Below are 20,547 nucleotides of genomic sequence, written 5' to 3' on the forward strand. Positions count from 1 at the left end.
TGCTTAGGACTGGGTACAGATGTGAGCACAGGCCAGGTATGGACCCCGGAATTATTGAGCTTACATTCCAGTGGGGAACATACCTAACCAATAAGTACACAAGCAGGTATGCATTAGCAAACTCTCCATGAAGAGAAACATTTGCGACTTTGGAGATGAATGAGTTACTCAAGCACATCAGTCCTGGAAGGCCTCCAGGAGGAGGTGATGTAGAAGGCCTGGCCTGAGGGCTCAAGTAGGTCATGCCAAGGGAAGCGGGGAGCCTTCTGGGAACCTCATGAGAGAAGTTCTAAAGATGGGAATGCTGGGGATATGAGACTAGGCCTGGGTAGCGTAAGCACTGAGCAGGTTTGGGGCTGGCAAGAAAGAAGGCCAGACGTCAGGTTAGGATTTAGAAAGAGCTGATTTTGTCATTAGAAAAACAGGGTGTGGGGTGGGGGTGGTGTCTAGGTTTCAGGCTGGGTTGATGCGGCATCCTCTGTGAACGCCACATGGCTGCTGAGAACTGACTGGTACAGACAGAGCAAAGCAAGGAAACTGGGACAATAATCCAGGGGAGAGGGGACATTGCCAGACCTGGAGCTATGGGGCCAGAGACTCTAAAAACATCCAGGAAGTAGAAGCGGAAGTTTGTTGGTGGAAGTTTCCAGAACTAAACATCTTTATTGCTTCTCCGCAACACCCTGCAGTGGGACAAGAGCGCTGGGGCCACCAGAAAGGCTTGGGACTAGAAACAGGAGATTTGAGTACTCAGCTGGGTGTCGAGGAGTGGGGGAGAGGTCACTGCCCAGTCTCCCGGGAAAATGTCCCAAGGCCAACCAGGATGGATGCTCAGAGGTTTTGACCACTTCTGCTGTATTTCCACAGTGTTACATTTCAGGTACCTGCAACATGGAAATGTGTTTCCCATAGCTCAGCTGTGAGTGAACACGGAATCTCTGGCTAGGAAGTTGCCGAACTGCATGCCCGCAGTAAGATTCTAATATCCAGGGAGCCCCAGGGTATCTCTGCAGCCCCAGGAACCTGCAAACCTGCCTGACTCTTCTATTCCCCCTCCCCACACATATCTGTCTCTCTCAGTGGGCTGATGATGCACTCCACAGGGATGCCAGACGGATCCAATATGGCAGCAAGATTAAAGCACTTGCTTCTACTAAGGAGTGAAGAAGTCTTTATCTCTTCATGGCCTATTCACAAACTCTTTCTGGGTCACTCAGATGACCTCTGCCCTCTGTCCCACTTTTCTGAAATGACCCTTATGCTCTCAGGGTCTGGTAAACTCTACTTTTGTGCCCACAGGTTCCTTACTACAGCTCTGGCGACCGTGGTTCCATCAAAGGCCAGGACCGGGATGGGGGTACTTTCTGGAACGACCTTGAAAGTATTTCATAATCACCATGGCCCCAGCATTAGTGAATAACCAGTTCCAGGTTCCCACAATCTTGGTTTTGCCAGGCCTAACCAGGGTGTTCCCAGATGGCACACTGGGCTGTCCTCGGGGGTACTGTGGGGAGCAAGTGCTCACCGAAGAGGACAGAAAGACTTCCACACTTTGTCCCCTAGGATAGGGTGACCCTAAATGTCAGTTCAGTCTCTGCTGGTCCACTGGCCCTTTATTCCCATTAGAGAGGCGAGTGGCCTCAGGCGGAGCTGGGGAGTGAGCTGGCCTCTGAGCAGAGGCAGCTGTGTGAAATGTGGGTGAGCAGGCTCTCAGGCCCTCAACCCGCTGCCTGACCTTGAAGAGCCCAGCCGCCTCCGCCTGGATTCCCCCTCCTCCAAGTTATTTTTAACCAGCCTGACAGCCCTTGGCTGTGGCAGCAGTCTGGGCTCTGGGAGCCGGATGCAAACCAGGCGGCTCAGATGTCTGGTGCCGAATCCCAAGAGAATGCTTCTTAGGGTGCCACCATCAGGACCACAGGTCGGCAACACTCGGAACCCTGTGGGAAGGATCACAGTCCTGGAGGATGGTACCCGAGAGAAAAGGAGCAGGGCTCTCCCGGTCTCTCTCAGCCCTGGTTCCTGTCTGAAGCGCTGTGGAGGGACATCCCGCCAGAGCGCCACTGCTGTGGGGAATCCTCCTGGTCTTGCTTGTCAAGTCTTAGTGGGTAGTCATGTGGGCATCTGAAGTTGGAAGGATGGTAGCTGCAGCCTTAACTGATTGGAGAAGAGATTTGTCCTGTGCTTCCCTGTTCTGGGAGGGGCCCCAGAGGCGTCTCCACAGCCACTGCTTCCTTTCTGTCTTCAGGAAATGAAGCAGACAGCACATTCCATCCTGTTGGCCTGGGGGTGGCTGAATCCCACCAGTCATCAGGACTGGGAGTCCCACCTCATCCTGGGAGCAGCCTGCGCCTCCATGGCAGCCTTTAGGTTAAAGCTTCCACTCCAGACTCAAGGTCCATGTGTCCTGGGTCCACAGTGCCTCGGGGGTCACAGGCACCAGGTAATCATCTGTGCCTGTGGGAAATGAGACTAAGGTTCTGAGCTCCGAAAAGGAGCCAGGGGGAGCCAGGTGGGCTGCAGGATTGGTCGTGAGTAGGGGCCTGGGAGGGCTCTGATGGGGGAGGAGAGAAGCCTTTGTGTCGAAGCCGGTCTAGAAAAGGTGGCGCCATTTTCAGAGCTCCTGGGGGAGAATAGCAACGTTCCCCATTTCTAGGGGATGGGTGTAGGGGGGTCAGCTCAGAAAGCCCCAATTTCAGTGATTTCAGAGACCCAGGAACGGCAGAGCACCGCTGCTGGTGGCCTCCCAGTTGGCCCCAAAGGAGATGGACTGTCATCAGACTTCCCAGCTCCAAGGGCTGTCGGGGAAGACGATGGCAAGACAGCATGGTTGCTCCTGGCAGCCCTGCTACCAGGGGCTGTGGGGGGAGGGGCAGCTGGCCTTTCAGGAGGATGGGCTCTCTGGGTGGAAGCTGCCCCTCGACTAGGCAACAGATTCCTCCGGGCTGGCAGGATGGTACCAGCCACTCTGTGCACTGGTGTGGACCGGAGGGCAGAGATGGGGTAAGTGGGAGAGGAGACGTTGGGAAGGACAGGGCCAGGCACTCTTCCCAGAATGGCGAGCTGGCTGCTCAGAGAAGGCAAGCCTGGACAGCTATGGAGGAAGGACCAGGGCCACACAGGGAAGGCCAGGGCCCCAGTGGGTGTGGGTGAAGGCTCCATCTCAGCTGCATAGCTGTTGAGGTGGGAGAGAAGGCGAATCCGGACAGGGTCTGTGTGGTTGCTGGGTCCTTCCAGGACCCCCAGGTACCTGATGACCTCCGTGAGACATTCCCGAAAACCAATGCTCCGGAAGTCAACAGCCAGGGCTCGGGCATCAAAGAACCCTGTAAGTAAAGTACCATGAGGGCATGCCAGGAAGAGAAGGGCTTGGGGGAAGGCACCCTGTGTGACCTGCCCCACCTATGTAACCTATAATGACCCCGTTCCCTGTGACATATCCTTTCACCTCTCTGAGCCCCTGTCTCCCATTATAAAGCACAAGAAACCACGCTGCATCTCAAAATGCATTTTCCTCACACTTTGTGATTAACGTGACTGCAAAGAAAATCTTGTGGCCCACGTAATTTCTCTAAGGCACTGTGAAACAACAGCGCCTATAGAAGATGTGGGCTAACCCTAAAAAGAGACAGGTTTTGGGGGAAGGAGGGAACGGCAGCAGCTGTCAGAGTAGAAGACCTCTTGGAGAAGGCACAGTTGTGCAGTGGTGAAGCCTTTAGAAGTCACCAGAGCTGGGTTCGGATCGTGGATCTGCCACTTCAACTGGCCACGGATGAGCATCCCTAAGCCTCAGTTTCCTTAGCTTGAAAATGGGGAGGCAATGGAAATCATGCTTGCTGCTGCTGTAGTATTCGCTGCTGCAGTGAGCAGAGAGGATGAAACTAAACAGTACTCGGACCCGCTCCATAAACGGAAGTGCAACGATCATTTCTACCACTGGCTGGAAACGCAGCAATCACTTCCGCCACTGGCCCAGCTGCTGCCGCATCTGAGTTCATCCTCCAGCTCAGAACTGGAGGTTTGGAATGTCCTGGCCCCATGCGGCTGCCATCAGGCAAGGGCTCTCTCTTGGCCTGATGTCACTGATGGGCAGGCCAGGTGGACCGTCCACACAGGCATCCACACCTCTACTGCCTCTACATACCTGCCCCTCTCTCAGCCACCTCTGGACAGAAGAACAGCAGGACTGGCTCCTGACTTGTTCATGGCTGGGGACCCTTGGAGGGACAGGAGACTGCCGAGTCTGGGCAGTTTGGGGTGAGACTTGGCTATGCTGTGTGATGATGCACCTCTGTGTTTGCTGTGCTCTTCATTTTACACACACACACACACACACACACAGAGAGAGAGAGAGAGAGAGAGAGAGAGAGAGTTTGTTTCTTTGTTTTCTTAAGACAAGGTTTCTCTGTGTAGCCCTGACTGTCTTGGAACTCATTCTGTAGAGCAGGCTGGCCTAAAACGCAGAGTGCTGGGATTAAAGGCATGCATTACCGCTGGTCAGCTTAAACATTTATTTCTTTATGTACTTTGAGACTTGGTCAAATGTAGTTCAAGCCGACTTTCAACTCACTATGTAGTTGAACTTTGATCATCTGATCTTCTTGTCTCCGCACTCTAAGTACTGGGACCACAGGCCTGGGCCACCATGCCTGGTTAATACAGTGCTAGGGATTGAACCCAAGGCTTTGTGAATAATAAGCAAGCATCTGCCAACTGAGCTACATCCTCAGCCTCTTCTAATTAATTAGTTAATTTTTAGATAGCCATTCTCAGAGTGGCCTGGAACTCACTGTGTTGCCTACAACGATCTGGAACTCCCCCATCCTCCGGCCTCCAGTTCCCACACAGCTGTGGTGACGTGTGCACACCACCATGCCTGGCTAGGTTGTTCTTTTAAACAAGCGTCTGCTGAGTTCACACTTACTACACACTTCACCCCAGTATCTAATTCAATCTTTCTGAACACTCTTGTACCGTACCCACTTTAGAGCTACAGAAACCCAGGGACAGAGAAGATAAAACCATTTGTCTTAAGCCACAGAGTTAAGAAGCAGCACTGCCAGAATTCAAATCGAAAGCCTGCACTCCCAACCACAATTCTCTGACCTCGCCATTAGCCTGAGCCGGAGTGGCGAGGACCAATGCCCCCATCCATCTTCTCCTTCCCGGTTCTTGTGAGATAAGTGAAAACATCTGAAAGCGCTGCCCACATGCTAATCACCGCTTTCCTTTTAATAGGATAACCAGGAATATAATTTGAAGCATCTCCCTGTTGGGTGCCACTGTTAGAAATGTGTTCCTTTTGCAAACTTCACATTCGAGCTCTTGGGTAGGTCTGCGAAATTTGCGATGAATTCCTACAGTCCAATCCAGACTGCCTCCTCCCAGGAGACCCTGCCCTGCGGTGCTGCCTGTCCCCAGGTGGCACCACCGAGCTGCCACAGATTCGGACCACTTAAAACGCCACTGTTCTCTCCCAGAGTTGAAAGCTGTTCTTGAGCTTTACATCTTTGTAGCTAAGGTCTGTGGAGCGTGAAGGCTTCCCGATTGTGAAATCGCCAAGCACACCTAGAAACTTCGAGACATGATTTCTGTTCACCTGGGAGTTCTTCTAAAGGTCATAGCTGTCCACGGTTTTAAGGGAAGGCACTAAGGAAATGATGGGATGGCTTGCCTGGTCCTGTGCTCGGTCTGACACCTGCTACGAGTATGACTCGCTTCCTAGTACTGCCAAAGATACAACAGCAGTCCAGAAGCTTAGGCTGACGCGCAGAGACATCAGCGAGATGTCTGTGGCTAAACTCTCAGGTTAGTTGAAGATGGGGATTCTAGTGAAAATTTGCTTATCCAAGCTGCCTACCTGTTAACCAGGTCTTGCTGGTGGGTCTTCTAGAAGCCTGTTGCACAAAGACTGGGAAGAGTCAACTGAAGAAAGGGTTAGGCCAAGTGGAGACGCGGGAAGCAGTGAGGGGGACAATGAAGGAAGGGAGACAGTTCGGTGTGGCCACTCCTGCCTGTCATCTCAGAGCTCCAGAGGCTGAGGCAGGAGGAACTGTGAGCCTGAGGTCAGTGTGGGCTCCAGAGCGAAACCCTTTGCTCAAAGCAAACACCAAGGAAGAACCCAAGAAGAGAGAGGAGCTTGGCAAATGGCGGCTGGAATCTGTCAGTCCTTCCACAGAAGGGCAATGACAACCTACTTGGTCTACTAGTCTGAGCTCACCCGTTGATCCTCACGGCCCTATGTCAAAGTACATGTCGTGTGAGTAAGATTGTACCTGTGCCACCGGAGGCGTGGAGCATCTTCAGGTGATCCACCGTCATCTGCAAGACCTCGGCCTTCTCCAGCTTGGAGGAGCCCTGTGGGTACCGAAGGCAGAGGGTGCAGCCTGCGGGTGACTGCTGTTGCTCACTGCCTTCCTGCCCTGTCCACACTCACAGCCTGGATTTCCCCCCTTTCCTCCCACACCCTGACCACTAGGGCTGCTCCTCCGTCCAAGCTCTCCAAGTCTGAAAGGGTGCTCGCCAGCTCCCTTCTCAGTCCACCTGTTCGTATCACTGCGGGGCTTCCATCCTAAAACCCCTCCCTGATTCGACTGCCTTGATCGAGACCTCTTTAGTCTCCTTCCTCCTTGCCTCTTGGGTGCCTCTCTGCTAAAATGCTCTCAGTGACTGTCAGCCCGCCTCTCTCCCAGAAAGACTCATCTGTCTCCACAGCCTCCTCACCCTCACCGGACTCCTGCTGTTATCCACCACCTGCCCCACAGACCTGCTAGCCTGGGAACCCACCTCCACCCTCAGTATCCCCGGGTCCCAGCATCATCTGAAGCACTTGCCCTTCCTCCGTTCTCTCTTGGGGATGTTTCCTAAGCCTCTGGGGAACCTTGGCTCCCATGGGAAACCTGAGGGTCAGCCTCTCCATGCCAGTCCCTTAAAGACAGACACCAAGTCTAGTTCATTGCTGGCTCTGAGAAGGTTTTAATGAGCATTTGTGGAATGGCTGACTTGTACTTACTGGCCTAAGGGAAGGCAGATGTCATGTGACCTGAGCCTTGAGCGCAGGGTAAGGATCTTTGGGGCAGTCCGATCAACTGTTTGTCTCTCCACCTTATGCCCCCCATCATTCAACAACAGCTGCTTACTCCCTGAGTGGCCTGTTTTACTATTAAAGAGCTCTAGAAATGTCTGGAGACACGTGATACAGCTCCGTGCTGTTTCTGCTCAGATAGGTACTAGCCGTGGAATGTAGTAGATAGATATTACATGACATCTCTGTCCTTCACTTCCTTGTGTGCGATGTACAGAATGATCCCTGCCTCTCAGGATCACTTTTAGGATTTAATCCAAAGGAACACATCAGGTATAAAGCCACCATACCCAGGACACCTTGCTAAGAATAATCATCTCTCCCCCTTGTCCCCTGGTCAGTAGCAACTATGCATAGGTGTGTGTATGTACATGTGTGTGGCACATGCACATCTTGTGTATGTGCGTGTACACATGTGGAGGTCAGGAGATAGCAAAGTATCATCCTTTTAATACTCTTTATCTTATTTTTTCTTAGACTTTTATTGTTTCTATGTAGAGTGTGTATCTGTGTGAATGTATGCTCATGTGCGTACAGGTGCCTGCAGAGGCCAGAAGACATCATCAGATCTCCCGGAGTTGGGGTTGTATGCAGTTGTGAGCCTGCTGGCTGGGAATTAACCCTAGTCCTCTGGAGAGCAGCACATGCTTTTAATTGCTGGATCGCCTCTCCAGCCCTACGCATTAAGAATTAATGGTGTGTGTGTGTGTGTGTGTGTGTGTGTGTGTGTGTGTGTGTGTGTGCATGTAGCTCAGAGGTCAGCTTGCTAGAACCATCTCTCTCCTCCCACAATGGGAGACCCAGACTGAACCCAAGTCCTCCCTGTCCTGGCTCCTAGAATCTGCCTGTCTCTGCCTCCCAGTGATGGTGCTACAGGTGTGCACAGCCGTGTTCAACTTTTCATGGCTGCTGTGGATTTGAACTCAGATCTTAAACAAGTGCCCAGACTCCAGTGACAGCTATTTATAGATGATCACAGCTCTGCCAGCAGTAAGCGATACCATGGGAACTACATCCTGCCTCCTACCCAATCAGCAATGTCACCTACCTGTTTCTCAAAGGCCGTGGGCACCAAGCGTCGCAATTCAGAAAGGCTGCTGTTGATGCGGTCTCGGCGCCGTTTCTCTATGATCTGAAAGCCAGTGACATGAAGTTCCCTGAAGGCATTTCATCACACTTTCCAGTGTGCCCTGCTGGACACTGACTCACATTTTCCCTAGATATTATTTTTTCCTGGGGGGTAAATCTATTTCTTATTTATGGAGGATGAGAATGAGGGTTCAGAACGACAATAATTTGCTTAATGTCGCACAGTAAAAGTGTAGAGCTGGGACTAGCACTGAGGCCTCTTGTCCTGGTCTGTAGGGACGGCATTCACCATAGGTAAAGCAGGGCACTGCCTATCAGCATGGGGACACCAGCCTCAGCACTGGGAGACCCCGCCAGGCCAGAGTTAGCCCTCCAGTTTCTGGATTATGAGAACCCCTGAAGAATTCTGGGTCTTGTTCTCTCCAACTGCAGAGGCTTTTGTTCACACTATCCCCGTTTTCCCCACAATTCTGGCAATAGAAACCTCATAGATGGGTAGAAATTATAATCCATCACTTCTTAGAGGCAGAATACGAGGTAGGGAAAAACGGTTTGCCTAAGTTTTCTGGTGAGTAAGTGAATGGCTGGCTCATGCCAGATCCCAGGCCTCTGGATCCCCAGGACAAGGTGGGGTGGGATACGATAGAGCTGCTACCCAGGAGCTCTCCTTGGCACCTCCCTTATCCACACAAAGAGGACCAAGTTCTGGGTAGAGGGGAGACTACAACCAGAGTATCAATGGTTCATTGTCAGGGGTCCAGCAGAGTTTACAGGAATGCACTCAGTCTTCAGAACAGCCCTTTGTGGGCTAGGAATTTACTCAGTTGGTAGCATGTTTGCCTCTAGCATGTATGAAGCCTGAACTAAATCCTCAGGACTGCAAAAACCAGGTAGTTCATGCCTGAAATCCCAGCGTTTGGGAGGTTGAGACAGAGGGAATAGGAGTTAAAGGGCATCCTTTTTGTTGTTGTTTTGAGACAGGGTTTCTCTGTAGCTCTGGGGCCTGTCCTGGAACTCCCTCTGTAGATCAGGCTGGCCTCGAACTCACAGAGATCCACCTGCCTCTGCCTCCTGAGTGCTAGGATTAAAGGTGTGTGCCACCACCACTTGGCTACAAATCAGTCTTTTGAAGTAGGTGCTACCTGTCACACTCAGAATAAGAAGCAAAGCATTGGAGGGGTGGTGGCATGCCCAGCCACCAGGATTGCAATGGGCCGAGCTTGGGTTTGAACCTGTCCAGTCAGCTGGGATTCAGGGCAAACCCCGCCTGGGCTCCTCAAAGGCTGTTGCTCACTCACCCCTCTGCGCTTCTTCCGGGCTTGCATCTGCGAAGGGCTGGGGGTGGTCAGCGGTCTGGCCATCTGGCTGCAGAGGAAGAGAAAGGCTAGTTTCTCAGAGCTGAGGGACCATCTCTCTGGCCTAGGCTGCCCTAGGAGGCCCAGCTGGAAGCAGGTCGGGACCTGGATATGTGGGGGGTGGAGTAGGGCTCCCAGGAGGCTGTAGTCTCCCAGACCAGGAAGGAGCACAGAGCATGCAGAGGGGTCGCCTGCTCTCATTTCTCCCCGGTACCCATTTGTCTGGTGCCAAGTCCTCTGTGCTCGCCTAGCTTGCTGTCTGTCAGCCTCTGGCGACGTGGGTAGCTCGTCTACCCCTTGCCCGCCCTTGCGGACGGCCGACCGTCGGGGAACCGCGAACCGAGATGCTCTTTCTCGGGTCCTGCAACCTGATCCCTGGGGCGGGTTGACTGAGGGTGCGGGCCAGCGGCCGCCGGGCCGGCCCGAGAGGGTTGGATTTCAGAGCTAGCCGCTGGGAAGGAGCGTGGAAAGCGCAGATGCCGCTGCTTCCCACGGGCCGGAGCGCAGCCGCCCGCCCTCCGCCCGGCCCGCAGCTGCCGCCTCCTCCCACGCGGCGCGGCCGGGGGCGAGTTGGAGGCGGCATCTGGGTCACAGGCTCGTTTCGCATGCTCGGGGACAGTGGTCTGGCCTCCCAGAAGGCACGAGTCCGGGTTTCCTCGCTCTGCCTCCCATGCCTGTGCCTCCCTCCGAAGCCCAGGCTGAATGATGGATGTTTGCTCCAACCCCAATAGTTAGTTGTATTATAAAGATTCAGCAGAAGGGTTTCCTGTCCAGATTTTGGCCAGAGTAATCACCCCAATTGCTTTCCCTCTGAATGGCTTTTTGCTCCAGCTGTCCTCGCAGAAGGCAGAGGTTCCCTGGAGAGCACCAAGGACCTAACCCTATTGATGCTACGCTTCACACCTTTGAGCAAGGTGCCTCCCTGCCGTTTTGGAACCCCAACAAACATCTCAACAGGAGCCCATGAGCTTGCCAGGCACCTGTTTTCTCTACCTAGGTTCTCCATCTCAGTAAGGGCCACCCCCAGCTTCTAGTTCTCTGGCACTTTCTTTGATTGAGCCTTTTCTAGATAGTTTCATGTGTGTGTTTTCTTGTTCTCCATGGCCCTCTGTGTCTCTCACCCACAGACTTACAAGAGCCTTGGGCCCGGGACACTTGTTTTTCCTGCCACTACCAGCAGAGCGAGCATTTAAATGCACACTTGATCTTAACCATCTTAAATCGCCCCCTGTGGCTTCTCAATGCTTTTAAGACCCCAAAACATCATCTTTTGGTTGGTCCAACTGGTTTCTGTCACCTCTTAGATTCAGTTGTCTCTTGCTCTGCACGCTCCAATCTGAATACACTAACTCTCCTATGTTTGCATGTGTGTTGTGTAGTCTAGAAATCTCTGGTCCAGCCCATCTCCTCACCGCCTCACCACAGCCTAACGACTTCAACCAACCTTCAGATTGCTACTCAACTGCCACCTCCCTTAGGAGCCCCCCTTTGGAATTGCTAGTCTGTCACATGGCCCCTGCTGTTTACTTTCCCAGACTCCTGTGTTCACAGCACTTACGCCGGCTTACTGTTTTATCCATGCACGATTATTTAATTAAAGTCCATCTCTCTAGCAGACAGGTCCATGAGGTTATGAGGCCCGTCCATTTCACTCACTGTTACAGCTCAGGTCCTCAACAAGCTTGGGACACAGCAGATCTCACAATAGGATTTCTTACTCCCACCCTCATCTTTAGCGTCACAGAGACCATAAATATGAACACCATAGAAATCTGCCTTTGGGACTCTTGTGGACGGGGCACAGGCAGTTCACCAGGAGGGTCTCTGCCCATGTGACGCTCTTTGTGGCATCTGAAGTTCGGTCATTCTCAATGCCTCACAGCAAAGCCGCTTCAGGAGAGACCAGATAGCACATTGCTTCAGGCTTGTTCCAACCACATCTGGAAAAAGATGTATCTTTCACCCGCACATCTGGACAAACAGAGCCACTAAGAGGCCTGTGAAAGCTCCTGGGAGGCCAGGCTCCATGAGCCAGGGCCTGAGATCTGTAGGGCAGTTTGTTTACAAAGCTTCCCTGCTTCACTGGGGACAAGCTCTAAGAGCCAAGGTACATAAGAAATACAGCCTTTGTTTCCCTGGCAGGATAAAGCATCTCTCTGGGTATTGGGTTAGCCTTGTGCACGTCACTGCCTCACAGACTGATCCCTCCTTAGGGACCGTCTGTCAGAGGTTGACAGGCAACACCCAGCTTCAGGACTAAGGGCACCGTTCCACCTTTCCCCAGCCTCCTGGTCAAGTCTCCCCTGCCAGCTGGTCTGCCCCTTCCTCCAGATTCCCCAGGCAAATCTCACCTTACAGTTTGCTTGGCACCACCACCAAGAATCTCTCTTTTCTGGGTTTTATAAAAGTCCATTTTCCAGATGAGGATGCTGAGCCTCAGGGAGCCCCAGTGGCTTGGCCAGCCCACACAGCTGCTAAGGAGCAAAGCAGCCTGGGAACCTATCTGCTGGCTTCCAATGCAGCATTGTTTTCCTTCTTAAGTCTGACTTCCTGTCTGTCTGACTAGTCCTCCAATCCCCTTATCCTCAAGGCTCCCAGCCAGAGCTCACCACAGCCTGGGATCTGGCCCTGACGGTGGGAGGAGGGCTGGGAGCCTCTCTTCTGAGAGTCTAGGCAGATCTTCATGGATCCAGGAAGGAGCTGGTGAACGCCAGTGTTTCCATGGGCTTCCTGCACCCGCTACACAGGATCCCAGGGCAGTCTCTTCAGATGATGTCGTTTTCTAAGTGGTCTTCCTGCCAATCCTGAACACCCCCAGTCCCAACTCCACCTAGGAGCTCGCCTGTGTGGGACCTTTGGAGATGAGTTCACTCATTTTGTATCAAGCAAAGGCAGTATTCCAATCAATGATGATTGGAATACTCTAAATGATGGACAGTCACACAGAACTTAGACTGCTTGTAAAAACGAGAATACTCAGAGAGGGAAAGGACCTTTGACCAGCCACACTGCAAGTAAGAGGAAAAACTAGGATCCAAGTTACATCTACTGCCTTTTTAAAAAGAAATATATGCACGTATATTTTGTGTATATATATACACACATATATGTGCGTATATACATATACACACATATATGTGCATATATACATATACACACATATATATGTATATATTGTGTGGGTGTTTTGCTTGTGTGTATGTCTGTGCAAAAATGCACCAGATCCCTAGGAACTTGGGTTATGGTGCCGAGAGTCAGACCTGGGAGAGCCTATGTTCGTCACCCACTGAGCCATCTCTCCAACCCCACATCGACCGGCTTTTAATTCAGAACTCTTGCCAATGCCTTCCAAGTATGCACCGTCCCACCATGTCTTCCTGGTAACCTGCACTTTCTGTTCTAGACAGCAGAACGTAGCCATTTGTCTCATACATTGCATAATAGACCTTAGGAAAAAACAACAGTGTTGGGGGGAGGGGTGCAACAGATACGGAGTTGAGAATGTCCCACAATGCAGTCTCTAGATTTCTAGTTTTTCCACTAAACTTTGCTGTCTTGTGAATGTGGCGCCCTCCCCACAATGTGACAATATTTACTAGAAATTACGTGTGCCAAAGCAAGAAGCTATGTGCTATATGTAGGTACAACCTCATCCAAGGCTCACCCTCAGGGGCAGATAGTTATACACTCATTTTGTTTTTTAAAAAAGAAAAAGCAAAAAAAAACCCAAAAAACAAGAAAAAGAAAACGTCAGTAGTTCAGGAAAGAGTAAAGTCACTCACATAAGGAAATGGTGGAGAGGGTCAAACTCAGGTCTCTTAGACTTCAAAGACTACCATGTGCCTTAAATCATACAGGAACAGCCCATAGACCCCGACTTCGAGTCTGACATGTGGGAGGCGCTCAGGAAATATTCGAAGATGGATAAGGGAGAGGCCGTATTCTGTGTGGATCCAGACTGTTTCTGGGGCCAACTTCACACAAGAGCTCTGTGGGTGATTCCCACGGATGGAGCAGGTCGCTGCCACCAGGCAGATGTCCTTGGTGACATCAGAACACACCCTGCCCCTGTGGTCTCACGTCTCTGAATGTGGGGGATTTGTGCACTGCCTCTGACCCCCAGAGTCTGGCTGCCCCAGCCCTGTGGCCCCTGCCACTGTTTATCTGGCTTTCTTTGTACATGAAGCTCTTCTTCCCTGAGAGTCCCCCGAGGGCAGAGGCTGAGCAGGATACATCTGGACTCTGATGCCCAGCCCAGGGTCTAGGCCACAGCAGGCATCGTTCAGTGGTCTCTGAATTGAAGCATTTATGTCTGCTGGGGGGAGGGCCCTTGGGAAAGTGCTACAAAGAGGCATGTTATAAGTCAGTCTGCCAGATGTCCAGCTGCCTTCCCTCCTTGGAGGGGTCTGGTCTTCTGGAACAGTCTCTGACAATGAGCTCTGGCTAAAATGACACCAAGATATAAAGGGGAAGGAACCTGCAGTGACCTTTGACACCTTAGCCACGGTGCTGCCGCCACCAGGAAGCCATTATCACCGTCCCTGGCCGTGAGTGGCCTCTCCCCACTCGGGGGTCCTCAAAGCTGGCACTCTTCTCCACCCAATCCAGATTCTCTGTAGCCCTCGGCAGTACTGCCCAGGCTGTATGCTCATGAAGGATGGAAGCTGGCTATGATTCATCTCAGCTCTCTGGCATCAACTCTGTACACTGCTCCTTGAAGACCCAATGGCACGAGTTTGAGCTGTTGTGTTCCCCATCACTATGGGGTCCTGGTTCCCTCCTATTATAGCAGCGCTGGCCTTGAGAATTGTTGCTATAAATAGTCATTTCTGCTAAGTAATTTTTAAAGGGTTTACATAAGGAACTATATTATAAATCCCCTAACATGCAAGATGAGCAAAAGACAGAGAGAGAGAAAGAGAGAGATCTAATGCCATTAGTTCCCCTCTGTTTTTGTTTTTGGTTTTTTGCAATAGCATCTCACTATCTTGAAAAGTAGCCATAGCATCTTATAGAAATCTGCTTGTGTCTCTGTCCCCCAAGTGCTAGGATTAAAGGCACGTGTCCTCATGCCTGGTCATAGCCTCTTAAAAAACAAGAAGCTATGCGTGTGCTACGTGTGCCAGGGCACGAGCCTGTGAGGAGAGACAAGGTTTAGAAGACCAAGGGAGATGAGCGACTTCAGTAGCTCTCGCTTCCCTTTCTACTCTTATCCTTTCCCCAGAGTGGAAACAGGCCCAGGCAGGGAAACCAAAGGCTCAAAACTGCACGGCGGTAGGGTACTTGGCTAGCATGCACCAGGCTCTGGATCCAATCTCTAGTATTGAATAAGGTAGAAGAAGAGGGGGAGAAGGGGAGGAGAGAAAAGGAGAAAGGAGAGAAAGACAGGCTGTATGTGACTTGGTGGCACATGTGAGCCGGGTGGTAGGGGCTTGAAGACTCAGAGTGTGAGCCTAACACTAAACATTCACAATGAGCTGCTAAGGGCTTGATGTTTCTTCTTCCACTTGACTTTTACCAACCCTACGGAGCTGACTTTGTTGTTTGTTACCATTTTACAGATCAGAAAACTGAAGCTGATGGAGTCACAGAGCTGGGAAGTAGCAAGAGCTATACAAATTCAGTTTGTTCCACAGATTAACACTGGCAATTTGGGTGGTTGGTTGGTGGGGCACTGAGATTGGAGTCTACACTCTTGCAAATTGGGTATGATTTTTTATTTTATTTTTGTATCTAAACCCCAATTCGCGTTCAGGGTGCTTAAAGGGAAAAACATCCCCCCATTCTTTTGTGCACGATGTGAAAACTGCTCCCAAAGAAGGGTAAACTGGAAAAGTACAGATGTCTTCATAATAAATAGATTAGGGGCGCCGGGTGGTGGTGGCACACGCCTTTAATCCCAGCACTCAGGAGACAGAGAAAGGCGAATTTCTGTGAGTTCAAGACCAGCCTGGTCTACAAGAGTAAGTTCCAAGACATGTTCCAAAGCTACAGAGAAACCCTGTCTCAAGAAACAAACAAATAAGCAAACAAACAGAAAAAAAACAGAAGAAAGAAAGAAAGAAAGAAAGAAAGAAAAAAAAGGAAGGAAGGAAGGAAGGAAGGAATTAAGGGAAACGGAATGTGGAATCTAGTCTATGAAAGTTTTCAAATATCTTCAGGAAAACTTCCCAGGGGCATCCATCCCTGGCGTAGCCAAATGGCATAATATACCCCCAGCTGAACTCTACTTCCATACTTCCATCCCAGCGTCTTGAACCCTAGCTGGCTCGGAGTACCTAGGAATCTACCGCACTGGTGCTATGGACACAGTGGAGACACGGCACACACCCCCGCACCCTGGCTGACACCTGCTTGCTGCTGTGCTGGTTTGAGTGTGCTGGATTCTCTCTCACCCTAGACGGCCTCAGCCCCACCCTGTCTTACCTGAGGTCGCTCTCCCTACCCACGTCAATGGCTCCGTCAGACTCGCCATCCGAGCCACTGGGCGCCCTGGGCCGCTTCATAGCGAGAGCTGGCAGTGGGGTCTCAGCCCTGCGATCCGTGGAGTTGGTCGTTGGGCCCCGCCCCGGCCCCGCCCCGGGAGCCGACACCGCCCTTTCCCAGGGCCCTTTCCTGCACCGCAGCCCGGAGCGCCCCGGCGCCCCCTCGCCCCCGCGGTGACGCGCCACCGAACCGTGGGAAGGCCCCGGGCGGTCACCGCCCCCATCGGCCGCTGGGAGGTCCGGCTCCGCTCCACCGGCGCTGCCTGGACTGGCGCGCTGGGTGGCCTTGGGCAGGTGCCCTGGGAGGCCCCACGGGGGAAGCCCAGACAGACTCCGGATCTGTCCCTAGTTTATGTGCGACAGACTTCGCTCTGCAGTGCCTCTGCTTTGGGAGGGACAGACCTGCACCTTCCTGCTCCGTGGGGTCCAGGGCAGACAGATAGGTTTGGAAAGGTTACTGGGGTGTGTGTGTGTGTGTGTGTGTGTGTGTGTGTGTGTGTGTGTGTGTGTGTGTGTGTCTGTGACCTCTTGGACAGTAATTCCTCAGCCATTCCTTCTACAGAGAACCAAAGTAAGTGGGAGTGGGAGGCGGAGTGCGCTTCGAAGGTCTGTGATGAACTCCAAGAGGGACGGCAGCTGCAGGTCAGCTGAGAAGGCTGGTCTCAGGCAAATGCTGTTTAGAGAGGAGGAGAAGACAGAGTCTCCTAGAGCCCAGACTGGCCTTGGACTTGGTGTAACAGAGGATGATCGTGAACTACTGATCTTTCTGCCCCACATCCCGAGTACATTACAGTGGCCAAGACCTTTGTGGTACTGATTTTCAAGAGGGAGTGCAGGAAGGTAGAAGGTAGGGAGGGGTGCGGTGGTTGGTAGGGTGTCCCTGGGAGTCAGTTACCAGTTCACTTAATGACAGAGCTGTCCTATCAGGCCTAGGAAGAGAAGAAAGGAGCCTTGGGCTTCTCTTTCTGGGGGAGCCTGTCTGACCACAGACAAAGCTGTTTAGTCAGTGAGAGTTCCTGTCCCTAGAGAGGAGAGAAGCACCCCCATCCTCCGAGGTGAACTTCTGGCAGGGCACGTGGGAGATTGTAGAGGTTGGTACCGCGCGTGGGACAGGGGACATCAGAGAAGTCCCTTCCCTTCGTCCTGCTCACTGGGATGGGCACAGAAGAAAGCAAGCTTTTGGTGTGGAGAACTGGGGTCGGTTGTCAGAAGATGTCTGCAGTTCCACTCAATAGGAACATCTGCTTGCAGACACTTCCTGATGGGAAAGGACAGGCCTCTTGCCGTACAGACCCCCACAGAACCACCTGGCCAAGTACAGAAACCAGGCACACAGTCAATAGGTAGTACAGACACCGCCTGGCATAAACACCCAGTGTCAGGAAGCCCTGCGGGCTGCCCCAGCTGCACATACCAACTCTACTGCTTCAAATACTCTCTCTGGGGGCACACACCAAAGCCGTGGAAACCTCAACCAGTATAGAAGTTTTCCATTCCAAGCACTATGCGTTTGTTTCCTGAAAAGGCAGATACTTGCTCCATGTAACTGGCTGAGACAGCAAAGGTTGGCGGGAAAGCTCTCTTTATAGCAATACAGGGAAGCTATCCCCTATTAATTTACAGGGGAAGGTAAGGACTCTGTGGGCATGTTCACAAAGTGATGTCCCAGGTCCTCAGAATCCACTGCACAGTTAAATAGGAAGTATATGGTTCAGAAAAGAGATCTAAAACTTGAAGTTATTTAAAGTTAGGGGAGTAGACAAGTGGTTGGAGGCGGAGTCTATTATTTACTGCTTTGCTGTGGGTACTTATCACAGTACCAGGAAAGATCCCAAGTGACCAAATAGTAATAGTGATTATTTCCTCACCTTTACAAATGATAGGACAGAGGCAGAGTAAATCAGCCCATGGCCAACAGGCAGAGGAAGAAGAGCAGGGATGTCACAGGCAGCTTGATCTCAGAGGCCAATAACTAGGCTTTATTATCTATAATAATAATTTGTAATTATTATTATAGAGCTCTCAGACATTAGGCTATGCAACCTGGCACTGAGCTTAGTTCTGGGCCAGCAACACAACAGCCTTGAGCCACGCACGACTTTGAAGAACTCGAAACAGGAATTCCTGAGTGCAACACAATAGAATTTTTTTTAATATTGCTACTATCTATTTATCTAGTGTGTGCATGTATGTATGCGCATGCACGCACGCATGGCGTTTCTGTGGAGAACAGAGGACAGACTGTCGGAGTTCATCGTCTCCTTGCACTATGAAGGTCCGAGGGTCCCAGCTCAGCTTGTGGGAAGATGGGGGTGGCGAGCATCTTCACTTGCCGAGCCATCTCTCCATTCACTTCCTCCTTTCCTTCCCCTCCTCATCTTCCTATTCTTTTGTCTTCTTTCTTATGCCAGTCCGTACTCCTGGCTGATGTTGAACTCAAGAGAGCCAAGATTACTGGTGTAAGCCATGCTACCTGGCTTTTGTGAGTGCCAGAACACCTTCAGATATATGTGTAGTTCCCATGATGCTTTTATTGGCTAGTGCTAACTCAGCGCCGGTCTGCTCAATCTTCGTACTATTAACGTTCAAAGCTGGCTAACCAGTGGACGGGGCTACTCTGTGGCCTATAGAATGTTAAACACCAGCCACTTCCCACAAGATGCAAGTTGCATTTTCCAGAAAATACGCAGAGAATACCAAATGGGAGAAATTGCTCCCGACTGGCTACTGCGGGGTCCCTTAGAGAGGAGATGTGGTGCGTAGCAGAGTTTTCAGAGTAAAGTTTCTCTGGCTAAGACATCCCCTAGCTACTTCCCATCGCGCCCCAGCTACTTTTAGTAAATTCGAAGTCACTAGAGTAGGTTGCAAGTGAGTGGTGTAGCCCAGGAAGATGAGGACACTCAGAAGGCTAGGAAGACTAAGAAGGCACAGCAGGAGCCCACAGAGGGCTGCCAGGACTTGGTTGTGACACAGGTTCTCTGTACGGCTCTGGCTGTCCTGAAATTCACTTTGTAGAGCAGGCTGACCTCAAACTCACAGAGATCCGCCTGCTTCTGCCTCCCAAGTGCTGGGATTTAAAGGCGTGTGTCACCACTGTCTGGTGATTGTGATTCTTTAAAATGTCCTGCTCAGTATCACCCACAGGCTTCTCACGGCATCTTAAACCAAACGCCAGCTGCTTTCCATGCTGCCACAGGGGGTGTGTGTATAACTCATCATCTAACCCTCAGCATCTTTAAGACCGAAGGGACGCAGGACTAGTACTGATTCCAGAATGGTCCAGGGAGCGCCAGAGGTACAGCCACCTAGTTAGTACTTGCCCCTGACTATCTCCTTAGCTTCGTCCCAGCCTGTTCCTGCCTTGCTCCTGCAGCAACTCCAGCCTTCCTGCCTTCCTCCCACTTGGTGCTCCATGCTTGTCCGGGAATCTGAGCCCGACTATGCTGATGTTTTCTTCCTGGAGTCTTGCACAGGTCCGCTCTTATCAGCTCTCACTCCATCCAGGTCTTTGCTTAAGCGTCACATGACTAGAGAGAACTCTCCCGACTGTGCCCGCAGCCACTAGCCTCCCATCCGTCTAGGCCTTCTACCTCTGCGAACCCTTTCCCACAGTAGCTGTCCATATAATTTACACGATATTATATATGTCTAGTTATTTACTGTCCACGTCCCATATGAAGGTAAACTGATTGACAACAGAAATATGCGTCTTGCGTTGACTGCTGAAGTATACACCTGGGACATGTTTGGCAGGTGTGGTAGTTTGGATGGAGTTGGCTCCCATAAGCTCATAGGAAGTGGCACTATTGGGAGGTGTGGCCTTGTTGAAGTCACTGTTGGGGCGGACTTTGAGGTCTCCTTTGCTTATACTTTGCTCAGTGTCACAGTCCACTTCCTGTTGCCTTCTGATCAAGATGTAGCCAGCACCATGTCTGCCGGTACACCCCCATGTCCCCAGCTGCCGTGCTTCTAAGATGATAATGGACTGAACCCCTGAAACTATAAGCCACCACCCCAGTTAAATGTTTTCCTTTATGAGAGTTGCCGTGGTCAGGGTGTGTTTTCACAGCCATAGAAACCCTAACTAAGACAGCAGGAAATAGGTGTGCAGTAACCATGCGCTGCCAGAACACTTGTTTGAGAAGCTAGACTGCTGTGGTACCTAAGCTGGGGGAAGAGAAGAGTGGAGTCTAGCCAGGGTCTGTTGCTTTTACTTTGTTTGAAGATGGGTAGGCATTACAAACAGGCTTCATAGCCGAGCGTGGTGAATCTCTAGGAGCTGAGTTCCAGGCCAGCCAGGGTCACATAGTGAGACCCTGTCTAAAAAACCAAACCAAACCAACCAACCAAACAAACAAAAAAGTTGAGTGTGGTGGTGTATGCCTGTAATCCCAGTGCTGAGGATCCCTAGGTCTTGCTGATCAGCCCGAAGTTCTGAGGATGCAGAAATAGGTGTGTCTAGGGAATGGGTCACGGGGAGAGGGAACACGCAAGAAGCCCTGGGGTCAGCAGGAGCCACCTGTTGGCTGGAGATGAA

The 20,547-nt window shown here is 51.5% G+C and overlaps 1 protein-coding gene across 2 annotated transcripts; it reads right to left on the reverse strand.

The window, feature by feature from the left end:
- Positions 1-629: 629 nt before the first annotated feature.
- Heyl (hes related family bHLH transcription factor with YRPW motif like) lies at positions 630-16,110 on the reverse strand. Of its 2 annotated transcripts, none has more exons than XM_085686529.2 (5): positions 15,952-16,110; positions 9,469-9,535; positions 8,130-8,213; positions 6,273-6,354; positions 630-3,323 (listed from the first exon to the last, which is right to left on the reverse strand). In XM_085686529.2, the coding sequence occupies exons 1-5, from the start codon at positions 16,029-16,031 to the stop codon at positions 2,677-2,679; spliced, it is 960 nt and encodes a 319-aa protein (XP_085542655.1). In that variant the 5' UTR covers positions 16,032-16,110; the 3' UTR covers positions 630-2,676. The 2 variants fall into 2 exon arrangements, with proteins under 2 accessions (XP_085542655.1, XP_085542656.1); XM_085686530.2 differs by lacking the exon at positions 15,952-16,110 and adding an exon at positions 11,877-12,008.
- Positions 16,111-20,547: the final 4,437 nt, after the last annotated feature.

This window comes from Myodes glareolus, chromosome 3, assembly GCF_982192425.1.
Source record: "Myodes glareolus chromosome 3, mMyoGla1.1, whole genome shotgun sequence".
In the NCBI taxonomy this organism is placed as follows: Eukaryota; Metazoa; Chordata; class Mammalia; order Rodentia; family Cricetidae; genus Myodes; species Myodes glareolus.

What these genes read in the sequence shown, in the direction of transcription:
- Heyl (XM_085686529.2), bottom strand. Translation starts at nt 16,031, where the DNA reads ATGAAGCGGCCCAGGGCGCCCAGTGGCTCGGATGGCGAGTCTGACGGA. An exon ending in GGTAGGGAGAGCGACCTCAG is followed by an intron (nt 9,536 to 15,951) that starts GTAAGACAGGGT and finishes CTTCCTCTGCAG; the next exon opens with CCAGATGGCCAGACCGCTGA. An exon ending in CCACGGCCTTTGAGAAACAG is followed by an intron (nt 6,355 to 8,129) that starts GTAGGTGACATT and finishes CGGTACCCACAG; the next exon opens with GGCTCCTCCAAGCTGGAGAA.